Source organism: Astatotilapia calliptera, chromosome 8 (assembly GCF_900246225.1).
Source record: "Astatotilapia calliptera chromosome 8, fAstCal1.2, whole genome shotgun sequence".
NCBI lineage: Eukaryota > Metazoa > Chordata > Actinopteri > Cichliformes > Cichlidae > Astatotilapia > Astatotilapia calliptera.
Genome location: NC_039309.1, coordinates 17,503,425 through 17,522,116, shown reverse-complemented (window position 1 = coordinate 17,522,116; position 18,692 = coordinate 17,503,425). Strand labels below are relative to the sequence as shown.

General features: G+C 40.6%; 1 protein-coding gene across 1 annotated transcript; it reads right to left on the bottom strand.

The window, feature by feature from the left end:
- Positions 1-13: 13 nt before the first annotated feature.
- mms19 (MMS19 homolog, cytosolic iron-sulfur assembly component) lies at positions 14-18,546 on the bottom strand. The gene is made up of 31 exons (XM_026177157.1): positions 18,313-18,546; positions 17,784-17,832; positions 17,569-17,669; positions 17,310-17,395; positions 17,084-17,158; positions 16,377-16,446; positions 14,864-14,992; positions 14,671-14,732; positions 13,237-13,323; positions 13,037-13,111; positions 12,745-12,822; positions 12,289-12,427; positions 11,246-11,400; positions 10,972-11,050; positions 10,390-10,515; positions 10,215-10,296; positions 10,023-10,120; positions 9,779-9,937; positions 9,406-9,561; positions 9,082-9,181; positions 8,676-8,778; positions 6,232-6,309; positions 5,989-6,115; positions 5,795-5,901; positions 5,615-5,671; positions 5,328-5,517; positions 2,823-2,905; positions 2,570-2,734; positions 2,339-2,398; positions 1,454-1,554; positions 14-1,247 (listed from the first exon to the last, which is right to left on the bottom strand). The coding sequence occupies exons 1-31, from the start codon at positions 18,398-18,400 to the stop codon at positions 1,217-1,219; spliced, it is 3,096 nt and encodes a 1,031-aa protein (XP_026032942.1). The 5' UTR covers positions 18,401-18,546; the 3' UTR covers positions 14-1,216.
- Between the last annotated feature and the right edge of the window lie 146 nt (positions 18,547-18,692).

Below are 18,692 nucleotides of genomic sequence, written 5' to 3'. Positions count from 1 at the left end.
CACGAGTGAAATTTCAGTGTAAACAAAGGTTTAATGACATCTTAAATATTGTCTTGTTTTCTTGGCATAAGTTGATGTGAGGTCCAAAGTCAGCCAACATTTATGATTTAATATTAACAGAATACAAGGCAGATATTGAACATGACGTTCACATAACTTAAAAGCCAAACAAAAGTACATTAACCTAAACGGATATTTCATTCTGTAAAAAGTATCCTAACATTTCAGTCAGCGGAAGCTTTCACGCTCGATCCATGAACAGTTGGCACATTCATATTCTAGCAAGTCTCAACATCGGTTAGAGACGTCACTGCTCAGGTATACATTCACATGAGAGTGTAAAAAGGTCACTGATGTGTCTTCCACTGCTGTGGGGGTTGGAAGAAAAGTGGTTCCAAGACTGGAGTAGGTGCCTGCTTTGTCTGCAGTGTGAAATTGCTGGGACACAGTGTGTTAACCACTGTTAAGTATCCAAGTTTCTGCTACGTTACAGTTCTCAAATCTGCTGAAATAATGGCTGCTACTTAAAAGGCATCGAGGCAGATCTAGCGTCACGCTCTCTGCTTTTATATGCAGTGGGAAAAAAAATTGCTTCTTTTTATACAGGAGCTGAAAAATCCAATTCCCTGGCACTACCTCATTATGGTGCCTACTGACAGATGTTCATGATCTCAGGACAGTAACACTAGATTTGAGACATTCTGAAGAAACACAAATGATTACATGATCTTTGTAAGTGTTTTTTTGTTATTTTGTTAGCTGACCAAACCAGTGTCCCTTCATTATGATTATGACCTTAATGCATATATGATTTTACCAGCTGTAAAACCTAAAATATAAATACGCCTAAAATCTCATTTTGAAATTTTTGCACCTTCAACAGTGAAATATTTCCCAATCAAAATGGCGTCATCTCATTTCATGTGACTGTTTGGTCCAACAGGACAACAATATTCATGAGGCGTAATAACAAAACACTCATTTCATTCTTTTGACTAAGCTCTGCCATCAGATTTATGTGCGTTAGTCTATACAGTCTTGTGCGTTTGTGAAAATACAGACAGTTAAAACATTTCAGTATAAAGGGGAAGAGTAGGAGGGGCAGAAGGAAGCTGGGAGATCCTCGAGGGTGGAGGCTGCTGGAGAGCTGACCCGCAGAGCGTGAGCCGTTGAGTGCTACTTGGTATCTGTAATTTGGTGGCGATTAGGGGGGAAATCATCTTCCACCAGGACTTCCTAAGAGGAACCTACAGGGACAGTTAGAGAAATAGCCATAAACACATGCTTTACTAAATGCTATGGCACCTGTTTACATGCTAGTAAGATTCACAGGACTAGGAAAAGAGTTAGAGTAACATCAGTATAATCACAAGCTGACATGTCTTCTAGATAAATCACTTGTTTTTGGATTTTTTAGAGGAGTCCATCTTTAATAGGAAAAGGTAGTTCTTACCACTGTGCTCTGGCCTGAACCGCCTCCCTCCTCACCAGCCTCTTCTTGTCATCCAGAGGTTTGGCGAGCGCTCGAAGTACTCGGGCCCGAAATGGCAACACCTTAAATCACACACAGATCGGAGGAAAAAAAATCGGTAAAGCAATTAATATGTTAACATTACACTTTTTATACAAGTTTCCTGTTGAAAAAAAATGTTGGGAAAAGTGACGATTAGAATCACGGACTCTTCTTCTAAGGCCTTAAAGGGGCAGTTCACCACGAAATCCTGTTATGCTCATGAGTGGGTGACAGGATGTAAATATTAATGGTGCTCATCTCGGCTGAGCTGTAATGTTTCTCATTGGTTTAAGTACACAGTAGACAGAAAACAGGTCCCACATGGAGCTGCTCACAAAAAAACTCATGATTTCTAGAGAGAAACATCACTGCTGAGCTTCTCAAATACATTTAACGGTACTTTTGGCAACCAAGCACAAATGCCATTGATAAACAGCACTATGTCCAGGAGGGAAAATACAGAAATTTGACTTATGAGGATCAATAGTGTCACACGATGACAAATTTGTAGCTTGTAATTCTCTGACTCAAACATTGTGGTGAAATCCAACAATCATAAAGACTCCTTTAGTAATTAGCTTCAATATAACTGACTGCATTTAGTCAGATTGGTCAATTCAGTCTGATCGCTAAATGTTTCCATGTTCAGGAACCGTAGTTTATGTTTGTGAGTCCTTATTCAGCTTTTGTAAAACAAAAACACATTTCAATAAACTGGTTGAATTTAAAGTTTTTCAAACAGTTAAAGATAAAACACACAAATTAGGAATTAAAAAAAATCTTATGGCGGTTGAAACCAAAGTATTCAAAGATGGTACGTTTTACCTCATGTACAGGGAAGTAGGAAAGAGCGCTGATGCAGGACAGCGAAGCAATCCGTACACTCTGCAGTGTAAAGGAAAAAACACTGTCATCATTTAATGAACTTATACAGTCCAATAATGAAGGTAGGCTTTTTGTAGAGCACTTACAGCATTAAATACTAAAACAAAACAACAGTTTATAATCTTGAGGAGACTGAATAGTTAGTGAACAGACTGTGGTGATCTAACTAACCATAGCTGGACTGCAGAGGAGGGCCAGCAGCCTGTTGACCAAAGCTTCCAGCTGCTGTATGAGAACTTGTGGTGGGTTGACGAGGACGGGCTCCAGACAGGACAGAGTTGTCAGATGAATGTCCTGATCAGGACCCGACAAGGCTTCCAGCAGCAGAGAAAGAAGCTGCACAGGAACAGGACTTTGATGATTACAGGCACCTACCAGCTCGAGTCATTTCTTACGAGCATCAGAGCTGCTCTGTGTTACTCACCGCTGGAAGTTCAGTGACTTGAACCTGCTTGGGCAGCTTATTGACGATGTTAGATAAAGCTTTCAGGTAGTTGGGCTTCTTCTCTGGTGGAAACAAACAATACACAAATAAACCAAAAACATTACATTCTGAATCTTGTATATACACTGATCAAACAGGGTTTAAAGCATGGAAATCTTTGTCTTCATCAGTTTTTGGTGACAAATTCCTTTTTTTTTTTTTCTTGATGTTTGTGACACTTAAATGTTTCAGATAATCAAATATAACACAAGTAAACACAAAATGCAGTTTTTAAGTGAAGGAAGTGAAGAAAAATATCAAAACCTTATTGGCCCTGTTAGAAAAAGTGATTGAGCCCCTAACCTAATAACTGGTTGGGCAAACCTTAGTGGCAACAACTGTAATTAAGCATTTGCGATAACTGCCACTGTGGAGGATTTTTGACTCACTCATCTTTGCAGAATAGTTGTAATTGCTGTGAATTGCCCTTTGTTTTTCATGAGGCATTCGGAGGTGGACTTTCTGGTGTGTTTTGGATCATTTACCTGCTGCAGAACAGACAGACACCTTCCCAAAAAGTTCCACTTTTGTTTCATCAGTCCAAAGAACGTTTTTTTTCCAGAAGTCCTGGGAATCATCAAGATTTTTAATGGCGAATGTGTGACTGGCCTTTATCCTCCTTTTGGTCAGCAGTGCTTTTCTCCTTGATATCCCCCCCCCCCCCGAGGCCATTTTTTTCTCAGTCTCTTTCTTAATGTTGAATCATGAACTCTTGACTTTAACTGAGACAAGTGAGGCCTGCAGTTCTTCAGTGTTGTTTTTGCCTCTTGGATGTGTCGTCGCTGCGCTCTTAGGGTAATTTTGGTCAGCCGCTTACTCCTGGGAAGGTTCACCACTGTTCCAAGTTTTCTTTATTTGTGTATGATGGCTCTTACTGTGGTTCAATCGAGTCCCCAAGCCTTAGAACCCCTGCCAGACTGATAGATGTCAGGGATTTTGTATCTCAGGTGTTTCTTCAGATGGTGGCACGATGTGTTGCTTTTTGAGATCTTTCAGCCTGCTTCACTTTGTCAAACAGCTTCTAATAAAGTGATTTCTTGATTCAACAGGTCTGCCAGTAATCAGGCCTCAGTGTGTTTAGTAAAACTGAACTCATCTTTCCACAAAATGTGGTTAACCGCAGTTAATTCATAGTTTAGCAGGAGGGGCAATTACTTTTTCGGAGAGGACCAGGAGAGTTTGGACGTTTCTCTATCAATCAATGAAATCATCATCTAAAAACTGCACTTTGTATTTACTCTGGGTATCTTTGTCTGATATTAACATTTGTCTGATGATCTGAAAAATGTAAGCGTGACAAATATGCAAAACACTAGAAAATCAGGAACTTTTTTTTTTTTACACCACTGTAATATAAATGTCTGGACTAAACAGCTCACACGTGTAGTTTTATATGTTTCTGCTAATGGTGAAACATTTTTTACACATTTATTTTCAGTAATCTTGTACATCTGAGCACTGCTACTGCACTCTAATTAGTAGGTCTAGTGAATAACACTTCTAAACCTGAACATCATGTGTTGGCTAAGACTTTTGCTATTTTCCCTTTAAGTCTCCTCCATCCAAAGAAACTATTGGTGCAATATTTGCAGTACTCAAGAATAAAAAGCTGTTTCTTTTTTTGCTTCTAAACATTAACGGCAGTGATGGGAATAATGGCGTTACAAGTAACGGCGTTACTAACTAATCTAACTAATTACTATTTCTATCGTTACAACGCCGTTACCGTTACTAACAAGAAAATGCGGTCGCGTTACTATTTTTCAACAAACAGACGGCTGAAGCTGTGTTCAGCTTACCGCACTTTATATCAGTTGCACGGAAGTAGCTGTAAGTAATCTGGGCGCTACAGCTTTAAGCAGCTGCGCGCGCTCCCGCGGACGGCAATCACTTTCTGGCAGACGATCACTTTTTGGCAAAACACCTGTAGCTAGGGGGGTAATTAATCGTATGAGTGCTGCTGTTTGACTGCGATTGGCTTACCATGACTACTTTAAGAAAGCAACAATGTGATCTATACCAGTTTTTAAATTGTGTTGATAGGCCACGTAAAACCAGAGTCATGATAAACAATATATACGCGGCGTTTTTTCCTGAGTAGTTTCGTCACCTTTACTCTCTAAGGACAGCGCTAGCAAGCACTCTCTGCTTAAGACAAAACTTGTGCATATGATTTTAAAATTGACAATTTATATTTGCATTTAAAGTTATGAAATATGATTAAATAAACATGTTTGTGGTTGCTACAGTAAAAAAATAGAACTTTTTCTACTCTGATTTTATGTTTTTGCCTGATTTTAGATCAATTGTGTTAATACAGTATGTCAAAATGAAAACATAACTGTAAATTCAGACACGTGAGGTTGTGCTGAAAAGGATGATACCAAACAAGGCAAAGTAAATTGTAAATTGTTTGTGTAGGTTCGACTGTCCTGGTGCCTTTACCTTGGGGTGCAGCGTTGAACCCTTGCACCAGCTTGGCTTTGTTCTCGCTGAAGAAGCGCTGGCGGTACATGATGCGTACATCAGCGTGGCAAGCTCTGTTCAGGACGTCGGTGGAGTCACTCATGAGTAGAGAGAAGCCGTCTGCCGCCGCCATCGGACCTAAACCGGCATCGTCGAGCAGAGAGAAGAGCTGCGAGGTACACAGAAAAGAGAGTAACACCAAATGTGTTTTCCACTAAAAACACAGTAAGAGTGAAAGCTCCACTGTGTGCTGCTCAGTTTTGTACCTTGTCGGTCAGTGTTGTGAACAGAGGGTGGTATCGCAGAAGCAGAGCCTTGGAAACCTGCGGACAAGCACAACCTTACTATCATTCTGAAAAAGATTTGTAAGGTGAGTGGTGAAACAAGTAAAAGCTCTTAATGCGCTGATGATTAGGAGTGAGCAGTACAGACACAGTCACTCTTACCCAGATCATAAGTGTAAATGCCTGAGTGTGAACAGAGGATGAAGGTGAGTCCAGCTCGCTGCACACTCTCTTCACTGTCCTCTGAATTAGGCTGTCGAGGGAATCTCCTGAAGAAGAAACAGAAAATGTTTTAATAAATGATCTAAAGCTTTTAGATTTAATAAAAGCCAAGCTGTGACAGGACACAAACTGACCCTGTGGTTTCTTGTTGACCAGGCCAGCAAAGCACTTTGCAGCTGACGTGTATGACAGCGGGTGGCTGCAAGTGCAGCTCATCTCCTCCAGTGCCGACAGCAGTTTGTCAATCTGGGGCACCTCCACCTGCAGACGATACTTAACACTGTCAAAACAAACTTCAACATACATTTCCTAAAAGTTTTTATTTATTTCTTTAAATTTAACAGAAATCTGAATTAGTTGTTTAACATGAGACTCACGCTGCGAGGTAGAGAACACACACTGCCCATAAGCAGACAAACCAGCCGAGACAGGCTCCAGGAATCCCCCTCCTGCTTCTGAGAAAAGTAATCACACTTGTTACCCGAGACGTGACCTGATGGAGTGGTTCCAGTTTAAAGCTTGCTTCTACTCATAATGGAATGTGAATGTTGGCATTAATGTGCTTTCAATACTTTTGTCAACTGCTCTTTTTCTCAAGTCAAATAATGGCAAAACACACATTTAAGAGATAAACAAATAAAAATAAATAAATAAAAACTAAACAAATGACTTTTCACTTGAGCTTTTCTGAAATAAAAACATTGTAAAAATATGCATATACCCAGTTGGGTGTTTAGGTTAATTGCCCATAGGTGTGAACGTGAGTGTGAATGGTTGTTTGTCTCTACGTGTTAACCCTGCGACCTGTCCAGGGTCCCTGCCTCTAATGCTGGGCATACACTGTGCGGTTTTTGGCCCATTTTGAGCAGTTTTCAGTCGTGCGGCCGAGTTTCGCCTTAATCGTGTGTCGTGCATCGTGTTATAAACATGGGGTAACGAGAAGCGATTAACACCTCACAACCAGCTCCCGATCATCAATCGCTTGGTCGTAAGTAGGGCTGCCACGATTTGTCGACTAGTCACGATTACGTCGACTATCAAAATCGTCGACGACTGATTTAATAGTCGACGCGTCGTTTGAAGCTTTGTAAGATCCCAAAAGACGCAGGAATAAGTAGCAGGATTTAAGAGTGTAATAACGGACTGAAACAGAAGATGGCAGCACTGCATGTACAAGGATGCCAGCTGCCGTTAAACCCCGAAGAAGAAGAAGCAGCAGCTGTGTCCCAGAAATCATAGCGCGGCCCAGCTTAGTTTCCAACAATGGCGGCAGCTAGTTAGTTTTAATGTTACTCTTATTATTCTTTCTGGGTCAGAAAATAAACGTTTAACGTATTTTCAGGCGAGAATGTAGCTGTGTAAACCTCAAATATCTGCTCAGTTTATCAGGACACCACATATTTTCAAAAGCGCTCCGACGTTTTCGGAGACGTCTGTTACCCACCAGCTCGATAGCTAGCCGGGGGCTAGGTCACTAGCGCGGTGAGAACACCGGACTCCCGGCAAATTGTTTTCTAACCCACCGCCGTCTTTCGCTACTCAGGTTAAATATATATGAGTCACTTAGATAAATTAAAAATGTTGTTGTTTGGCTTTTTTTGTATTTTATTTGTTCCTGAGTAAATCGGTTTGTCTGAGATTAAAGTTATAGTTTTTACACAGCTGAATAAACGTCAAGCAGACAACTGATTATCAGAAGTGTGAGATGCTGGAGAATATACTCCGTTGTCCTGTTATATTTTAGATAGCAAGGAGTTGATTAAACTTCACCGAAACAATCTGCAAATTTCATTAAAATTGAATAAACTATCATCTTGTCTTTATTTTTAGTTAGCACATACCTTAAACACTTAAAGCTGTAAGCTAATGATAGTTATATAAGAGCAGATGCTGCTGGTGCAATAAGCTGTAGTTTTACGTCCAGTGGATGATGATCTGATTAGTCGACTAATCGCATAAATAATCGTGACTAGTCGACTATCAAAATAATCGTTTGTGGCAGCCCTAGTCGTAAGAAAATCAAACGTGTTTGAAATCCTGTCGGCCTTCGTGAGGGTGTCACCGCAGCCTCTCACACTGCGCACGCACAAACACAGAAATGAAAGTGAAAAGGTGGAGCAGCACGGCAGTGCGGCATGTGATCTGGACACAAGCGATGAAAGCACACCTTGTAGAACTTTGGCAAGCTCATCTGAGCCTTTTCGATGTGGCCTCACGAAGTTATCACGACCGCTCTGACCATGAAAATAGTTGGATCTACGCTGCTGCTCAATCACAGCTGCCTGATCAATGTTTTTCATGAGCAATTTAGCAAAGTTGATGGTGGTGGTGTGTCTGTGTGAGTGAAAGACAGAGAGGGAGAGCGAGAGACAGATTTTATGTTATAACCTTCATGTTATGGACGCACAGTGTGAGCACTCAGGTCGCATCAGAGTATCGGGCCGTATAGTGTGAGACCTGCATCGTGACCTACGAACTTCTAACCTCTGCGAGTCAATCGTACAGTTTGAGCAGGAGCTGAATAACGCGACTGAAAAACAAAAATGCACAGTGTATGCCCAGCTTAAGACAGCTGATATAGGCTCCGCCCCCCACTGAAGAGAATAGATGAATGGTTATGTACATTTATGACCCTATATGTAGTTCTGGCATTGTTTATTTTAGAAAGCTTAAAATCAGAAAAAGCCATCCAGAACACAACACTGCCTTGACATTTGTGTTGACTGCATCGGTTTGTATACCGTCTGATTCTTTATAAACTCTAATTATACAGTCACTAATATTTAATACATAAAATAAATGAGCACAGACAAAAACAGACCTTGAGAAGCTGCATGTGTGAAGGGAACGAGTTGTCAGGCAAAAAAGAGACATCGCCATCCAGGAAGAGAGACACAGCTCTCGACGCCGTCTGCCCCGCCAGGCTGAAAGGAAGCCACACACACCTCATCAAAAAGTACGCTCTGCATTGTGCAAACAAATCAAAGGCATTCGCAAAGAAGAAAAAAAGAGAGACTGTGAAACAGACAGGAAATAGTATATTTAGATCAGCAGGTGTGACACAAAGGAGGAAATACAGCAAGTACAAGCTACTTTTAGTGCAACTTTGTTTTGTTTATCTCTGCATTTAGAGACACTAGGTGTGATAAGAATAACAACATTTACTATGTGTAAATGTGTCAAAAGACAAAATAAAATCAGGCCAAGAGGTGAACAAGATTACTGACGTGGGCTGCAGTCTGGAGCAGGAAGTGCTGATGACAGGAACCATGGCAGACAAGACCACCTCCTCTACCAGAGGACTAGGAGTTCCAGATGATCCCTCACCTGAAGAGCAATTGTTTTTTAAAGTTGGGGGACTAAATGTTTTTGACATGAACACGTTTTACAAATGAAAGCTCAATTCAGTTGTTAGAAAAATATAACTGTAGCTTCAGGACTCAATGGATGGAAGTCTGTTAATTCATAAGTTATACTGAGAAGATTCAAATTAAAACTATTTTGATGACGTAAGATGAAGCTGGTCAATCCTTTCACTGATCCTTTCTCACCCTGCAGTGCTGCCTGGAGCGCCAGAGACAACAGGTGTGGGATGATGATGTTGTGGAAGCAGCGTCCCGCTTCCTCGGTGTCCTGGACCTGCTCTGCTATTCTCTGAAGGCTGCGGCACGTCAGCACCACCTCATCCACTGAAAAACTAACATCACCTGAAATGAACAAGATGTCACAGAGGTGTTAACCTTAGAGCATTTCATAGGACAACAACACGCTTTGGTAAAGCTTTTTGAATTTGGAGACTAACTCCAGTGAAGTGATGTGTGATTGTAAATTTGCACCATGACCCACTGATCAGTTATAAACATACTATATATAAATATAAGTACTTGAAGCTAAAAAAAAAAAGCATCTTTTTTGCCAGATTACCTGTGTGTGCTGAACGAAGGACCTCCAGGAGGACAGGTGTGCTCTCCTGGACAACACTGGGTTGGATGGACACTGCAGCCAGAGCTGACAAACACCGCTGACGCACTGCATGATGGGAATGTAGTTCAGAAGCCTCCCCTTGGTCTTGATTCATGGGCTCTGAACAGACAGGAGGGCCAGGTCACATAAACACTACTTGTATGTGTTCCTGTGCCTAAAATACATGATATTTTCAGCAGCTTACCAGTATACATCTCGTTCTTTAGTCTTGGAATCAGTTTGGAGATGACGAGTGCCGGGTGCAGCTGCGCTAAGGCTCCAGCACACTCCGCCACAGCAAGACTGGAGGCAGAAACAAGACAAACACAAGAGAGGTGTCAGGATGAACGGGATTCAAATAGATAACAGGGAGCATCAAAGAGAAACGAAAGCTCACCTGACTCTGTCATCCTCTTCAATCAGCAGCAGTCTGGTCAGATGATCAAGAGCTAGCTCAATATCAGATTCTAACAGCAGACCTGAACAAGGGGAAAATATTTACAACATTCGTGAAAAACGTCTGACTCTGTTATAACGCTTTTAAGCAATTATATATTTTTAAATTTAAGTACCTGCTTGTTGTGCCAGTGATGTGAGCACAGAGGTGGCAGTGATCTGCAGGCTGGAGTTGTTCTCAGAGAGAGCAGAAAACACGACGCCACACAGAGATTCTCGGAAGGCTAAAAACACACTCTCATCTGAAGTAAAGAGACGAAACGCAGTTACGAGAAACAGAGGAGGTCAAAGCTGTAGTTCCCTTGGTCACAAGTCAAGCAGCAAGTAAACAGTTATCTTTTTTTTTTTAACCACACTATAACTGTTTGAAGTTTGTGACAATTACAGTGTAAACACACAGAAACTGACAATGATTAAAGGTCAACAGCCGTAACCAAGTAAAGTTTTTCTTTGGTCACTGGACTGAATGTTTTAGCTTGACTCAGTTCAAACAAAAGACAAACAAAACTGTTTGATATATATCAGCAAAGTCACAGTCAAGAAGATTCAAATATTTACAGGATCGAGGACGTGCATATCTGAAATGTAGAGTAACAAATGAAGAGCTATAATTTCAAGATTTTATGGCCGATGTTGAAGTTTAATGAGATGCAGCGGTGACTAGAAGAGGGAAAAACAGCAGTGAACACAGCACTCACCATTGTCTGAAGACTGGCAGTTTTTTACTGAATGGATAAATCGCTGCACCACCTCCAGTAATGTCCTTCTATGGGAACACTGCACAGAGAGAGAAACAGATGTGATCATGGACTTAGTTGTGTTAAAAACAAAACAAAAACATAAAAATCCAGATGTTAATCAAAGAAAACAGGCTCTAGAGTTCTCATACAACACATTCTCTCTACTCTACCCATACTTAAATAGCCCAATATTAAACCAGTTAAACATGTGGACATCAGCTGTCTCTATTACCTGTGCTCTGTTGTTATATTGCTCAAGTAGCGATGGCATGACAGCAGCTGTAATGATGTGACTCGCACTAGTGGAGGCGCTGCAGGCGGCTTGGAGGAGCTTTGCGCTCGGCCATACAAGCTTTAAGTCTGGTTCACACAGGTGATGTTTGCAGTCTGAAAAAAAGCACAACACAGTACAACACAAGACCCATTTGAATGTCTCAGAGACTCATTGTTTAAAACTACGTTTAACAATAAATACTGATTTCTTCCAAAGAACCGCTGACAATTACAGTGTGTTTACGTTGACTGTATAGACTGTAAATAAAAGATGGACCCAGTAACTGTGACATCACCCTCAGTTTTTTGGGCTCCTCATTATAAAGCCTCAACATTAGCAATTTTGGTCACTGCACTGTTGTTTTTTCTGGAGCTAAAAGTGTTTAGTATTTAGGAAAGAGGGGGTTGCTAAGTTATTAGCTAATGCTAAGTCTAAAAAGCTCACAAAGGCCTGGCAGAGAACCCCTGGCTACAGCTATCTGTGTAGACATCTGTCAGTCAGAGAGGCCACGACCCTAACTTTACAACAGTATCCAAATATATCTGCTGTATTTAAAAAGCAGCGGGTAGAACACTTTTTCTAACAGGTTGTAAAAATGCATTTCATGGTGTCATGTTGGGAATTTTAACACTGAAGTCAGCCTCAGGGGGCCTTGAGAAGTACCAATTTTTCCATAGCAAGTGATTGTTGCCATAGGAGTTGGGATCTAGGCCTTTTGGACCCGGCCCTAAGACTCAAATATTGTGTTTTCAACCCACCTGTACAATCAATCTGTTAGACAGCAAACATGATATATTAGGTTATGAAAAAGTTGTGGTGGTATACACAGTATATATATTTTAAAAAAAAAAGTTTCCTGCCAACTTCCTCCCCAGTGTACTGTACTACATAGTGCCATATTCCTCCTCATCAGTATACAGAATTTCATTTCTATGTTTCTTTCTGGAACAAATGTACCTTTTTTCACATTTTCATGCATGCATAACAAAGCTGCATTTTACCTGTGAGAATGAAATCCAGGAATGTGCTGAGGGAGTCCTCAGAGTCAGAGCTGAGGACTGAGCGAGACAGACAGGAAGTGAGTGCGGTAAGAGCAGCGAGGCCTGCAGACTCGATCCTCTCGCTGGAGGTTTGAAACACCTGCAACGACACAACAAGCACAACTTAACTTGACTCTGCTGTTGTTAGTTAAACAGCAGTGAGGTCTTCATTCGCTTAATGCTACAAAAGAAACCTAGTATTTGGTGTTTCAGAAAGCACTACTGGCCTTAAATGTGCCTATGTTTTTTATGAGGGTGGAGTGGGTCAAAACGAGCTAAAAACAGAAATTAAAATCACACCACACCGAATAAAGACCAGCTACAAGATATTAAAATATGTCTTAACAGAGCCAAGGCACAAAATAAGTACTACAAGTACTACTGCTATTTACATTTAAAAACTGATCTCAAACAGACCTCTCTGCGTACTGCTGTCCACAGTCCCTGCAGGAATTCAGCCACATGCTTGTGTTCATACTGTGACACACAAGCAGCCTGAAAATGTAAAAATAATCACAATTTATCTACATGACTCTGCGCTGGACCACTTGTGACAAACGACTCTGCTGCTTAAGGGAATCGTGAGCTGTGCATCATTCACCTTTACTCATGCATACTCTGTGCAGCTGACAGTCAAATGTTTATATCTGAACTGTAAGCTCCTGTTTTAGCTGGAGGCACACAACATTTTTAGAGACGAGTTTCTCACCAGAGTCTGCAGCGAGTCCAGCTTTGCGCTCTGAACGTCTGAGTCCAGCTTCTCGATGAGGAGAGGTAACAGAAACTGTAAGATAGCAACAAATATTAGCGCAGAGGCCCTTCGTTTAGTTTGCTTAGGAGGAAAAGCTCCAAAACAGAAAAAGTAAACGACGTTTGAAAAAAACATAAATAAATAATACTTTCACTCACCTCTGCAAAATTTGGAGTCCCAGTAAGGACGGCCCTCAGAGCCTGAACCAGTTCCTCCCTGGTGATGCCATGTGGGTCATTAGGAGGCTGAAGTGAGAAGAGATTTAAGAAGTCTATTAAAACATGCAGAACCCTACAAACATTCACAGATAATGGAAAGTACATCACACCCCCTCCCAGTTTCCTGTCCCTCTTCACTGCGCTATCAAATAATGAATATAAAGACTCCAATGCATATATGAAAGATGTCTCTTTTGTTATACAAGCACCAAGGTGAGTGTCGATATTTCTGACAAACACAAATATATAAATGCAGAAAGACTCGTGCTATTGCAGACTTGCATTTGCATTTCATTTGATACCTGAAATAATACAATAAAAATGTAATCTCAAAGACCACTGATCAGTCATTATCAACTGGCAACCAATCGTGAAGCAAAAATGCTGCCCAAAATTCACAGGGTTAAACTTTAGATCTCTGTCTTATATTGCTTTACAACACATGAACAATATTTATTACACGTTGTTGTCACATGTATCCCAGTTTGGCCTACAAGGAGTTCTAACATCAGTGTTAATTTCCTCAACCAATAATTCTAATGAGGTTGTTGATGCATTCGCTTTCATCAACACCCCCCCCACACACACACACAAAAAATGCACAAGGACAAAAACTACAGTTTAACGTATCAACATGTTCATTAACGAATAAAAATGAAATGAGTTGTAAATAACTCAGTGGCAGAAGCAAACTTTTACACTTTTTGTCACCTTTAGATTTAGTCTATGATAACATTACAACATTTAGCTGATAAAAACTTAAACGCCTAAATTATGAATGAAACTAAATGATGTTTTAGTCAGAAGATTAAGATTAAAGCTAAATCAAAATTTGCTGTGAAAACGAAAACTTTGTAACATGTTATGGTTTAAAATGGTCACTAATTAGTGAATCAGTAAATATAATCATTATTAAATATAAACTATGACTATCATAGCATGCTCATATAGTTCAATGCAAATGTATAATAATAGATTTTCTAAATGATCCAATCTGTCGACTGATGTGTTGGGATATATTGTCTAAAGTGTTCAGAAACTAATGCTGATCCTGCACTGTTTCCTGTTTCCTCTTCAGTTTAGACTGATGAGGGATGCTGGCCTTGAATGCTTAATAATACACATGGTTAAATATGCCCGTTCTTATACTTTACATGATGTTTTACGTCACATACACAACAAGCTTTGCACCCATGTGCTGCTTTGCTCCAGAGAGACCTGTGATGCTCTGTGACATTGAGCTGCTTTTCGCGAGCAGTCGCTGCGTTATAACTTCCTACAGAGTCTGTCTGAGGTCACAGGAAGTCAGTGATGAGATTTATGTCTGCTACACTCAGTTCTCGGTCCAAACCAGCTGAGTAAACAGGGACTTACTGGGGAGAAGTCGATTGGGAAATAGCAGGACGTCACTTCAAACAGTTCCTCTGTGAATTTACCTGAGACAGCAGATAGGAAAGGAATGGGAGTTACAGTTTGATCACTGTGGCAGAAAAAAGGTGAGCTGCAGGTCAGGGACGCACAGAAATACAGAAGAGGTGACGGTGAGAAGAAATTATGGTGTTCTCACCGAGCTCATAGCCTCTGTGAATAAGGTTTTTGGCAATCTGAAAGGCCAACAAGAGGTTGCGAGGATCTCGCTCCCCGTCCATGGACTGCACAAAACCGAAGACAAAGTCGGCACCCAAACCCTTAAGTTCTGTGGGGAAACGAAGCAGGGACACATCATGTGGGGAAAAAAAAGTTTTGCAACACAACAGACAAACACTGGTTCACACAATGACTAACAATGGCTTGCGTGAGAGTGCCACGATAAAGGAACTATACAACCAACCGTCTCTTCCTCAAAACTAGGAAAGCTGGTGAGGGTGTATCGGTGAAGCTTACTACCATCTCCAGGTGGGGATGATTATTATTTTGGCATGAAGAGCAAAAAAACCCACAAGATTAATTTTCTTATGTGAAGTTAAAATATTAAAATGGAAGAAACAAGTAACAGCAGCTAAAAAAAAAACATTGGTACTAAGGGGATTTGTCAGTTTTCTAATGATTGCATCTTCTTCTCAATCATTCACTTCCTCTTATTTAACCTACACACACACACACACACACACACACACACTCTGACTGCTCCTGAAGCAGCTGTATGACGTTTCATTCCCTAAGTCAGAGGGCAGATATCAAAGCTCATATCAGAGCCAGAGATCCCAGCAAGATTCATTCATGTTTACTTTGATAAATCAGTCTTTGATGACTCGGTCTGAATCGTGATTAGAATGTTGTGATTAGTCATGTTGATTATCATCATATTGGAGATGAAGAAGAGTGTAATGATTTTTAAGACTGACAGTGTTCTTAATATAGTTTAAAACAGAGTCATTAAACCCCACAAATCACCTACAATCAGCCTTACTGGATCGGATTAATATCACCAGTTTGTAATTAAACTGTTTTATCTACAGTTGCTGTAACCTGCATGCTGTACCTGTCAGGTCACAGCTGAATAACGAAGATTTACAACTCATTTAAAATCTATTTAGATCACAGCTGTTTTTTATATATAATAATGAAATGATTCTGTGTAAATGAGTAAACATCTCTGCTACTTATATATATAAAAATCATATTTTTCCCCTCTTCTGTTGTTAATACAAACAACGCAATCAAACATGATCCACAGAATTAAACAGGAGGGTCTTGCCCGTTGCCACGGTGAACATGGTCTGGAACCAAACAATCAGAGCTTACATTTAAAGTTTGTTAAATCTGCTTTCTGGAACAAAGCCCAGGTCACAGTACCATCCCTCCTGTAAGCGTTTCCATTTTAACAGCTGGTAGCTAAACACAACTATTCCACTGTCAGCCCTCCATTTTCATTTTTTACATATGGCTGTTATCCTAAAATATTAGCCAAACAGAGGACAGCGTGTCAGCGCCTTCCGTTACTGCTGTGAGATTGTCCGACTTTTAAAACTCATGCTCAATTCTTAAATCACCGGTTATTTCAACATGACCTGCTTCCTTCCACAGAGCTTTCTGTCTCTGTTAACTGAGGTTTTGTGAATCAAACCATAATCTCTTACCCGCCTCTCTGGTCTCCATGATGTTGATAAGCATGCTGTAAACACATGCTCTCTCTGACAGCATCAGAGACTGCAGGGGAAATACATACATTTGTTATTAGTAGGAACGGTTTTAGATGAGTCAGTTTTACCAGCAAAAACAATAACAGAGAGGAAACAAGAACATCTAACAAGTGTGGCACGATGTTTCCGACAGTGTGCTACATTAGGTTTTAAATGCATTAGTTTCGGAAAAATCAAACACCGCAAAACTAGGAAAAGTCACAAAATGTCCACTAACGTCAGAAAAAACAACTCAGACAGTGGAACTGTTGACATCATATGTGGAATATAAAACGTGAATTGTTTGGTTAATCATAATAAATTCTTTGATTAATGGTGCAAACTCGTGCACTGCAAATTGCTTAAATGTAATTTTTAACATTAGCATAACCCTCCAAGTACAGTGACCTAGATTAGTTATAGATGTTAGGTGAGTTATTTCTAAGCAACAACTTGATCTTGGCAATAATTTTGGTTAAGTAAAATACACCATGCGGTCTTTGTAAAATCCATGTTCTCTTCAATTCCCATTTTAAAGAACACAAAGACAACAAAGCTCACAACTAAGTATTAAAACTATGACATTATGTAGGTAAAAATCAACCCAGCACTGTCATTATTCCTCAGAATAACACTTTAAATGTACAACAATATGACAGTCTCACCTGTACGTGGATGTCCTGGAACACTGACCTCAACATGGACACAGCTGAGCCAGGAGGCAGGTTTGTACACTTTGTCTGAATTGGGGGGGGGTGTACATTAACAAAACAGTAAGAGGAAATCCACAACCACAACCTTCACATCTGGAACTTCTCAAAAAAAGTCCCTCAGCCTGAAATGAACTTGCAGATTTGAGCAGAAACTAAATGTTATCAAAGAACGACTAACCAGCTCCTTTAGCCCCTTTAAGACGGGAGGTGTGACGACATAATGATCCTTCAGACGGTTTTCATAGAAGGCAATAAGCACTTCCACTGTGGAGAAGAACAGGAAGAAATGCTGAGTGCTGATCGCCCCTTGACATGAATAAGCGTCATCGTAAGACATATATGAATATAAAATGTAGTTATTTGAGTGCATTTTTGATTTGTCACTTTGCAAGAAGCTGTGCAATGCTGGCACAGTATATGGAAGGAGAAAGGTGTACCTTCTCTCTCTGTAAGATCTCTATAGCACTCCTGCAAAACCTCAGAGAGCAGAAGGACTCCTCGGGCTCGAGTGTGAGGCTGAGAACTGGTCAGACTGGACCTTTAACAGGAAAGGTAATGAAGATGGAAGTTGATATTAGATAGGAATATAATTGCAAACTCTGGCTGGTTCGGGCTGATATTTTCCCCTGACATGACGATGAACACAGCTTACCCCAGTGCTTCCACCAGCTGCAGAACTGTAAACTTCCCATCTTTGACACCTGAACAAAACAAACAAACAAACAAACAAATAAGTTTAGTGAAGTGAAGTGATGAGCTACAGCAATGCAAGAACACGCATGCTCTTAACTCTAGTAGTTGTACCAGGTTATAATTCAAAGGTAAGGCCACAGGGTTCATTGACAGGCTACCTTACACAAACTCAGCAGCTAGCAACCAGCATGTGCTTTAACCACTACGGACTAGCATCAAATTAAGAGTCCTTGTGAAGTGGCAATGTGTTCAAACTCGATGTATACATTCAGAGTGTGCATTTACATCGACAAAATGAGCAAATATATTTTCACGGCGAATGCTTACTCTTTATCTTGCGGTTATAACACTACACAGGATGTTGTGGCGCTAAGTTAGCTAGTTAACCATCACGTCTCGCTGCGCATCCTCGGAGAGCAGCTCTACAGCCTCTCCGGTGTTACTCTTATGAAAAATGTCGCCGGCAAACCGCGACGAAAGCCTTTTACCTTTTGCTGCATCTTTGGCCTTGCTGTCCTGCAGTCCAGACACAAATTCCTCCACCAGAGACAGCGCCAAGGTACTGTCCGCAGCCATCGTGTCCCTGTAACTACTTCACTGGCACTACGCATGCGCGAAAACTTTAGGTGAATCGCGAAAAGCGATGTGGGTTTTAGATTATATCTGATAAAAATAAAACCGTTAAAACCAGTATAATATTATTTCCACACGTTTTTCATATTTATAGAAATGGTGGAAGAAAATCTTCAATATTATTTTTCCTTTAATGCTGCATTCAAGTACTGTCCGAACAATGCATTACAAATACTAGAACTAGTACGTCCTCTCCCTTCCACTAAAGTTTTGCTTTTCAAGAGGTTCCAATTAA

What these genes read in the sequence shown, in the direction of transcription:
- mms19 (XM_026177157.1), bottom strand. Translation starts at nt 18,400, where the DNA reads ATGGCTGCGGACAGTACCTTGGCGCTGTCTCTGGTGGAGGAATTTGTG. An exon ending in GGCCAAAGATGCAGCAAAAG is followed by an intron (nt 17,833 to 18,312) that starts GTAAAAGGCTTT and finishes TGTTTTGTTCAG; the next exon opens with GTGTCAAAGATGGGAAGTTT. An exon ending in TGTGTTCTCTACCTCGCAGC is followed by an intron (nt 6,116 to 6,231) that starts GTGAGTCTCATG and finishes TATCGTCTGCAG; the next exon opens with GTGGAGGTGCCCCAGATTGA.